This window comes from Montipora foliosa, chromosome 5 (genome assembly GCF_036669935.1).
Source record: "Montipora foliosa isolate CH-2021 chromosome 5, ASM3666993v2, whole genome shotgun sequence".
Taxonomy (NCBI): Eukaryota; Metazoa; Cnidaria; class Anthozoa; order Scleractinia; family Acroporidae; genus Montipora; species Montipora foliosa.
The window spans coordinates 25,977,157-25,987,156 of NC_090873.1; the positions used below are offsets into that span (position 1 = coordinate 25,977,157).

The 10,000-nt window shown below is 37.6% G+C and overlaps 1 protein-coding gene across 1 annotated transcript in view; it reads left to right on the forward strand.

Moving 5' to 3' along the window:
* LOC138003811 (anthrax toxin receptor 2-like) overlaps positions 1-10,000 on the forward strand; it is a 66,909-nt gene that overhangs the window by 1,638 nt on the left and 55,271 nt on the right. Inside the window, exons 2-6 of the mRNA XM_068850060.1 lie at positions 58-135; positions 3,008-3,085; positions 4,021-4,102; positions 6,941-6,968; positions 8,196-8,266. Of these exons, the coding sequence (XP_068706161.1) occupies positions 58-135; positions 3,008-3,085; positions 4,021-4,102; positions 6,941-6,968; positions 8,196-8,266 (337 nt within the window). The remainder of the gene's footprint in view (positions 1-57; positions 136-3,007; positions 3,086-4,020; positions 4,103-6,940; positions 6,969-8,195; positions 8,267-10,000) is intronic.

Genomic DNA, 10,000 nt, shown 5'->3' on the forward strand with positions numbered 1-10,000 from the left:
GAATCCATTCATGTAGTTGGATTTTTAATTTTTTGTACATTTGATTAATGCTTTCAGATCTGGCAGTGTCACTCCAAACCATTTTCATGGCCAGACTGTTGATTTTGTTGAAAACACAGTAAACAATTTTGCTGGGTAAGTTGATTAATGTCCAGTGTATATAGTATGAATCTAATATGTCAGCCTGCATTGACTGTAAGGTTTTCATTCATTTGTTAATTCTAACCTCTAGCTAACCTGCAGATGGCATTTATACTTGTTGTTTACAAAAACGAGGCAGTATATTGTACTCTAATAATAGTATTATAATATAACAGGGCTAAAAACTTAGCAGTCGCCAGGTCACCACTGGCGACTTAACATGTACCATGGCAACTAAAAGTTTGAGGCTTAATTGCCCAATATGGAGCTACAAAACAAAATAATCTGGCCCAATGTATTGCGAAGTACAAAATAAAAATGAAAATCAAATAACAAGTTTTATGATAACATTGGACTACTGTTCAATCAATCAATCAATCAAACTTTATTTAAAGAGGGTAACACATGTAAAATAGTAAAAGAATTAAGTAATAAACAGGGGCACCCAATTTCAATTTTTGGATAATATCTGTTCGGAAGACAATTTGAGATCTAGAATTTTCAGAACATTTGTTGTAAAATTTCTTGCTTGCCTGCCTCTCCTAGGATTTTTGAACATTTTTATTCTAAAAAGGTCACTTACACTGTAGAATTTTCGGGAGCCTTTTTTCTGGCTGAAATTTTCGAAAAGGTAAGTTTTGATCCCTATCATTTTTGGATCACTAGACTTTCAGCAAGGAAATCCGAACCGATGAAAAATTTTTAGGGGATAAAAATATGCCTATATCTACCCTTTAAATACTAAAATACGTTTAACAATGCTATGTTTAAGTGGTTTTGAACTATATTCTTGTTGGGTGCCCCTGAATAAACTTCTCCAACTCTGATTTCCCTGAATTCTATGAACTTTTAGTTCTTAAGTGGCTTATTCCAAGAGGATGAAACCATTAAAAAGTAGAATTTAGACTTTGAATTCAAGGAAAGTGGCCTGGCTGACCAAATGCTCAATGCCACCACAAACTTCCTGAGACATTGTGGAACATTGCTGTGACCGGCAGGTTTCTGTTACAGGTCACAGGTCACAGGTCATTGTTTTACTTATACAGAAAGCATCCTAAACATTCATAATAGCTAACCTTAGGCCTAAAAACTTTTCTTTAGGTCTAATTAGGCCTAAGGTTAGCTTGTATGACTGTTTAGGATGCTTTCTGTATTAGTAAAACAATGACCTGTGACCTGTGACCCATGACCTGTAAAAGAAACCTGCCATGCTGTGACAAAGCTGTAACAATCAGTGTGAACCCAAACTTATGCATTTGGCTGTTGACCACTTTACTATTTGACTGCTTTCACTTCTGTTTGACCCTTTTGGCATTTCTTAGCTACATGTACTCTCCATGAGACAGCTACAGTGGTTTTAATGAGTGCGGTCATCACAGTCGACGAAAAGGCTGGAGGCTACTTCTTTTTCCTAATTGAGAAATTAGGCAGATTAAAACTCTTTATTATATGGCTACAATAGTACGCGTGCTCTGATTGGCTGTTGAGCGGGCAAGATTTTCTTGTAATGACCGGGCATTATGAAAATTTTTCTCGGCTCGACGGTTCTTTTGAGTTGAGACTAAAAGCTACAGGTATGAGCATGTGGGCGAAAACAACAAACAATATGGACAAAGTACAACTATATTTTAAATAACTTAAAAAAAAACTAGCATACAGATACTTCTTTAGTATGAGCGACAGAGAGAGCGACAGCAAGAGCGAGTTTTATTATCCAAAGGATGAAGAACGGGCCAAAACTGAGCAAAAAAAAGGCCATGTAATAAATAACTTTAGTTATTATTCTTGTCTGTTCGGTCATTACAGGGAAATCTCAGACCTCAACCTTGATGTATTGACCTCACTATCGCTCAGTCCATACATCAAGGCCTTGGTCTGAGATTTCCCTGTAATGACTTTACTCTCGGTTAATAACTGGTATTTATTTTTGGAAAATGACAACACAAAGTCATCTAAACATGATCATCAATTTTGCTTGTGAAATGTGGCATTTGGGAGCATTCTTTTAAAAATGGCATGCCCAGAGACACCCCTAAGAGCGCATAGATGTTATTGAAGTAGTGTGAGGTCCGTACTGGGAAATATTGGTTGGAATCCTTGCGGCGAATTACATGTATCCTCAGGGAAAACATTGGACATGTGGCAGCAAAACGAATTTCCAGCTAACAAGGCTTAAAATTTTGTGCCAGACTATCACTGTTTATCTTGCACCACACATCAAACAAGAACGTTCGATACAGACAATATATATATAAAAAATTATATATTAGTCCTTATTGCCCCCAATGGGGCATGGGGCCGCGATACAGACAAAGTCGATACAGACAAAGCCGAATAGTATTAATCTCATCTTTCAGCGTGCAAGTGAAAGTGCTCTGAACAAAACGTTTGTGTACAAGTAAACCAGAAGCATGACTCATACATCATAAGAGCATGAACACAAGCTTTGCATCGATAATCTCGATAATCTGGGAGGTACATGTAAAATTTGCACTGAAACTCACATGACTAAATAAAAATTAAACATTCCTGGCATTTTTCTTTTTATGTCAAAGAAAATGAAAACAGAAAATGGGAAAAGTTTGGCAACCTATATATGCTGCAAAATTTGGACAGCTCAGAGAACCAATCAGAATTCTCCTTTTTATCTAGGACCAGTTCTAATAAAGTCAGTTATTCTACTTAAGCCAGCTGCCAACTTCACTTCTTGTTGAAACCCCTGTGTCACCCTTTAACTACCAACGGCTCAACCCTGTACTGCTTGACCTGTGACCAGTCTAGGGCTCGTGGTGGTTAACTTGTTTTAATTAGCATTCAACTAAGTTCAAGATGTACATTCATATCACTTTTCCTATGTTATATCCAGCACAGGTGTGCGCGTGTCATTTATTACTTTTTCGGAAATCAGTCTTACAGAAACTGTATTGAGATTGACAGGTGACAGGTGAGTTTTTTTGTCAAGGTATATTGAGTTCACAGAATTATGGGGGTTAATCAGGAATTGGTTACTACAGTCAATATTTGTGCCCTACATGTACTTATTACACATGTACATGTACATGTACTGGGATATTGCTTTTTATTTATCCTTTGGATTATGAAAACAAGTTACAACAAGGCATGATACTGTACACAAGAATGTCATCAATACATGTACCCACCAACCAGTCAGTTGGTTGAGCAGCAGACTGCCTTGTGCGAGGTTGTGGGATCAAAACTCCAGCCAAACCAACACACAGGGAATAACTGAGGAGAATGTGCTACTTTTATAATGACAACTGCAAATGGGTAGACTCTCTAGTCTTCTTGGATAAGGATGACAAACTGTTGGCCCTGTCTCATGACCCTTCAATGTTTTTAACCACGCTGTTTTACATGTACTGTACATAAAAGCAGCCACACACTATATTTTGCAAAGTTTAGGGTAAAGTTTACTGGTGTAATGTAGTCTGTCCTTTGTGGACATATTATTTTCATGGCTGGGAGTAAAATCCGTGGAGGTACTATAGCTACACCAAGCTGCTCTAAAATCCAAGGGCATAAAAAGATATGATGACAATGATGATGATGGTGATGACGATGATATGAAAAGACATGCGTCCAGACCCTCGCATTTACATAAAAAATCATCTCAATGACATATATGCACAGGGCTATGGAAACTACTTCACGCGTGCATAGATCTCCATTTCCTCAGTGGAGTACAACAGAACACAAGAATGTCAATCATACATGTAACTGAAAAAAAGTGTGAAACAAAAATAATGGCCACTGAAATACTGGTGCCTTAGCATCCAACTCAACATTTCACAATACAGGACACCTCAGCCCATTATAATAACACTTGTAAATTATGGTTCACTTGCTTCTCAATTTTAGAGCAAAGATAAACAAAGGACTGGCAGAATTACGGAAGGTGAATGTAGGTGGGGGCACAAGATTGGCTAAAGCTCTGGAAATGGTATGTAGACTCTGATGTGCTGTCAAACAACTGGCAAATATTTTACCAGAAAGCATGCATTAAACAGCTTCAAATTTAACAGCTGTGTCTTACATGACAGTAACAATAAAGGGCTGCATGCTACATGTACCACTAAAGACAGGGAAGAAGCTTTAAAATTCCATTTATTGCAGAAGACGACATATTGGGCTTGCAATACAACTGCATGTCCAATAAATATATCTTATGAGATGTTTTGGATTGTAGTATCGCTGAGTAATTTTGGGAGTTGGGCTGTATTTTAATGGTCCACTAGGGCGAGTCAATTACAAACAACGAGAATGTGTACAAACAACCGAGAAAGTGTGAAAGATTTGTGTGTGTGGGAAGAGTATCAAGTATTTATGAGTCAATGAATCAATGAGTCAATGAGTCATGAGTCGTGAGTCAATGAGTTAGTGCAGTTACCCTAACCCATAAGATTTTAAGATAAAATTTCAGAGATTGCTTATGCCTAATGACTGAAACAAGGGCTTAGGCTTAATCAATAAGTTATTGCAATATTGACTGTGAGTCTCATTGACTCATGACTCATTGACTCATTGACCATTTGACTCATAAATCGTGGGACCTCGTGTGGGAAGCACTGGGCAAATGTCAGCACCTAAACTAGTCAAAAAGGTTCTCTACTGTACAATAACCAAGTGTAAAATAACTAACTGTACAATATCATCGAATATTTGTACTTGTTTTGTGCATTTTCTGTACACATATTACTTCTACTCACCCTCTGCTAATCAACTCAAAGCTTCTTCCGATCTCAACAGCAGATACAAATAATTATTACTCATGTCACTAGACTCCCTCACTCATCTCTGCAAGGGCAAGCTCTTTTTTTGCTGATAAGAAGCCTTCATTTGTAATTCTTGGAAATGGGATGGAATGTCAAAACTATCACTCTAGATATCATACGATACAATAACTCTATTTTAGAAAGGGAGCCACAATTAACCTTTTACAGTTTCTAACTTACAGTCGTCTAGCTATAGCGTAGAGGACAGACCACAACACTGGGAACTCCATGCTGTACTCTGTGCAAATATTGTGTGGGTTCTTCTGTACGTCTCACAGGGTTATGAACTTTGAAGGTTGTGAGACAGGGCCTACGGTTTATTGCCCTTATCCAAGAAGAATAGAGAGTCTAACCATTTGCAGATGTACGTCATTGGTTTTTGCAAAGGCACAGGGTTTGTAAGGGTCATGGAAAACCTGGAAAGTCATGGAATTGAAGTATTTCAGTTTCCAGGTCTGGAAAGTCATGCAATGTAATTGTCAGTCATGGAAAGTCATGGAAAATTATAGTTAAATGTGGTACGTAAATTATTGCAGAAGTGGAAGCAAGGACAAAATAAAAAGCAGGCGAGTTATGTCAGAAAATACCCCAAAAACAAGGACGATTTTGACAATTTTCAAAACTGGCAGCTACATGTAAACTTTAGGTCATGGAAAACTGGAAAAAGTCATGGAAAAGGTCATGGAAAGTCATGAAATTTGAAAAACTCTTAACTTAATGAGTACGAACCCTGAGGCAGCACTAAAGTTCTCCTCAGTTATTGAGCGTTATTCTATCCAGAGTTTTTGATCCTGCAACCTCCCACACAGTAGCCCGATGAGCCAACTGGTCGGTGGTTAAACCTATCAGCTGGAACCCTTCCATCTCCCTTTGGAGATGCAGCATAAGGAAACTCCAGCTATTTTTAGACAAGATTATCCTTGGCACTCGACCTTCTGCAGCAGTGGATGGGTGAAACCACTAATGAGGAAACCATCATAAGAGACTTCTTCCCTAGTCAGCTGTTTTACAACTTTTTTTTAAAACTCATAAAAAGTTTGTAATTAAAAGTTTAAAATCTCATACCAGTAATTTTATACAATTTTTATAAAGCAGCTGACTAAGGGTTTCTACACTTTTGTTGTTTCATTGAGTCATGACCAAGAGTGATAAAGGGAGCTAAATGTCTAAAGATGCAACTGGGATTGGCAGGATTTTGCCAAACATTATACTACATTATTTTCTTTTCTCTCTCTGGTTGTCAATGGGTTCCTCACAATTTTTGTTGGGAACATACATGTATAAGGTAGAGACCTTTCATTAGTTAAAATAAGTGCACCCTCATAAAAAAATTCAAAAATGAAATCACTTGAGATAATAACACACAAAACCTCTGATATATAATACCGACACCCACTTCCTACAGTGTAGGTGGAAACAAAGATCTAGTCCTGATTTTTCTCTGCCGAAGGTCTAGCTTTAATAATGTTGAATTCAATCACTATCCGAGATAAATGAAACAATACCGGTAGTTTTTTAATATTCTGATTTCTTTGTCAAGAGAATTGGACAGCTACCATGCAGGGAGTTTGAACCTTTGGTGGACCAACATTCAGGGTCTTAAAATATAACTGAGGAGAAAGTGCTGCCTTTGTTATAACAGCCTCCATAAAATTTTATGGTTACACTTGAAAGTCTTCTCTGATAAAGACGATATTAACCTTAAGCCACGTCTCACAGCCCTCGTTAGTAAATTCTGTAGGCTGTTAAAGAACCCAGCATTATTGCAAAGAGTGTTGTGTACTGGTCTCAGAAAGGCACATTGTACTGTAACTGGAGCCTCACCCAGTTGTGCGACAGCCTCAACATGGTAAAACTTAAATCAATCCGTCAATCAATCAATCAATCAATCAAGTTCAACTTTTGATAACAGGGAAATTGAGAGGTGTGTCCATGGTTCAAGCAACAAGGTGCAATTAAATTTTTCTTGACTTCTCAATTGGATTTATTTCCATTTCTTTTCTAAGGCAAATGATCAAATCAAGGAACTTGGTGGTGAGTAAAAAATCACTATTGTTAATTAATCACTATTTTATTTAAATAATGATTTTTTCCATTCTTGTTCCAAGGAGAGGCAATTTATTTGGTCTGCATGGAGAATAAAGAACTCCACGTAACCAGTTCCAAGCTAGGAAGTCCATATGTCAACTTTCAGCTTCTCTGCTGACTCTCAGAAATTTTAACAATATCGGTTTGTCATGATTATGGTTACAAAAGCATGCTTTCCTGGGACTGCGTATTTTTAGGATTTAGCTGGAGGTTGTCATTCTTGGTGCAGACTGAAGGAACCACAGCCTCTAGGATGAAAATAAATATTGTCCAGTGTGAATAACTTGCAAGGGTTGCATAGTTTCTGTCACAATTTTTATTTCTTCTTGGGGTTCTTAAGCGAAGAAAACATGGATTTTTGCTGCTTTTTATTCATAAATGGCTTGAACAGCCGTCCTAAGAGGCACTGCAGCCTGTAATTAACTTAATATATTTCAGTACTGTATGGTGCTGCTCCAAATTAAAACTAACAAACTTCATCCTTTTCAGTATGTTACATTTTCTAATGGTGGCAAAATTTTTGTAAAAATTGACCTTGCGTTTCCATTAGTTTCTGTTTCTACTTGTATACCACCATGTCCGCCATGATGATCAAACCTTTTACATTTCCAACGACACGAAACTACCAGTATGCAACACCCTTTTCAAATTCAGTACCAATAAAGGGATTTGTTCTCTCCCCACTTCAACATGAATAATTATTCCCCTATGCTAAAGCTGCTTGGTATGTAAACAGCCATTCCTCTACCTGGGCCCTGGACACATTGAATTCTGCATACAAGTATACTTAGCAGCAGGGGCAGCTTCAGTGTCAACTATAAAATAAACCGGTACTATTGTATTTCAGTACTGTATGGTGCTGCTCCGATTGTTGCAAAGGGGATTGTGCATTTCAAGAGATAGGGGATAATACCAATGGTGACTCACGCATGCAACCAAAAAATCGGAGTGATCTGAATAATTATTATGAGTCTATCCCATCACCCTCCAGTTACAGTATTTGTTGAGATGCTATAACCTACAGAAGACTTTTAGAAGCTGGGCCATTGGACTAGTTCAGTGGTAGGGCATCTGAAAGAGTATTTGGAAGGTCCAACAGTGTAGGTTCGACTTCTGTTAGAAGCACTTGGATTTTCTCTTAGTATCCCCTTTGATTGTTATCTTTGTCTGCAGGGACCCAAGCAAGTATTATCATTATAATCACAGATGGGAGAATTGTCGACATCATACCAGCCACTGATCTGGTTAGAGATTGCATAATGACTAAATAACACCATTAACTAACAATATTATTATGACCATGAGTGGGCGTTGGATTTCAGATGGCAAATAGTAGACAAGTCATTAAGTGTTGAATTGGCTTTTACAAATCTCATACCCAACAGGCGTGAATGGAACAAATGCATAGACGTAAAGTCGCCCATGATCCCAAGGAGTTCATTATGGCCGGTTATTGATCCTGGGTTCAAGTAGCATGAAGTGACTGAGAGTATTGCTATTCCCTCCCCCCATCTCCTTGGACAGGATGCTGGAATAATAATAATGATTATTATTGTTTTATTACATTTAATTAAACTCTGGACCATTTCAATTTTATCAAACAAAGGCCATATTAAGTTTCCACTGAAAGTCATATGGTGAGCAAATAAAAGGATTGAGTGAGCCACTGAGAATGCTAGTAATGCAATATTTGTGGTAAATTCAAAATTTAATAAAAGTGAATAATAATTATTTTATTCGTCTGTAGTACTTTTATTAAGAACCAGACATGCCTGCATCTTTTTTAAGAAGGCAATCTTAACCTCTCTTCAGGGGCATCTAATGACTGGCTGTCTTACAATTGGTCAAAATTACCTAAAATGGTTTCCACAATGCTTTAAAAGCTCGGGAGCAATTACAGAGCTTGTTTAGTGAGTTTGTAGCTGCTCTACATAATATTTATCTGTTCGGATGTTCTAGGGGAAATTAAGGTCTGTAAAAATTTCGAGGTGGCTTTTGAGTTTTCTCTCTTGAAAGTATTAGCAATTATGACGGATCTGATCGAAAATTTTACATCACATAGTCCTCTAGCTTTTCCTTAAAAATATGATTCTCACACTGCAAACTTTGGCAAAATTGATAGAAGTTATAAATCTTCAAATCTTTTGCTATTTTCAATATCACAGTTGATTCATACTAAATTTTGGCATTCTTCAATGTGGACGTAATGTGGTTTTTCCAAATCTCTACTCTTCTCTACTTTTCAGACATTTCTAGGAAATCCCCTCAGAAAAATGTCCAAAATCTTAGTGTGCCTTGAAAGTCTGACTTCCAATAATTATTTGATTAGTCTATCCCACCTTCCTTCCTTTCAAACAGATACATATAATTATTTTCCTAAAAGTATGTACTAGTTGGGTGTCCCTGTCTCCCACTGTCAAGTTAAGCATCTCCAGGCAGAATAAATCAAGCAGCTACAACAGTAACATAAAAAATAGGCCCGCGGTGCGTTCATGAGTGGCTTACGAGCTTTGAGAGTTATTTTATCGACTTCTGGTTGCATTCTTAATATATTCAGTGGTTTACCTTGGCTTTATCCTTGCCTTTCGTCTAGCTGGTGAAGTTTCCGACACCATGGTCTTTGGAGCCATACAGGGGATCTAAAACACTGTTGTTTGATTGGCCGAGATAGTAAAAAGCTGCGTTTAAGGTGGCTGGAACCGGTTTCAACAATTTGGAGGGAATGTCGTATTGGAAGGATTAAAAAAAACCCCTGGAGCAGATTCAGATCCACCTTCAAATTTTCCAGTTGGGAAGGTGGCTATGAATCTGCTCCAGAGAATTTTTTCAACTTTGCGTAGAGTTTTATCTTAGCCTGCTTTTCACGCTCCAGCAATAAAAAAATGCAGATCACCGAATTCGTTTTTGAGATTTACGCGTTCAAAGACAAAGTATAGGGTGTTTTGAGATGGCTATTTTGTTGTCATGGTGACCCAATA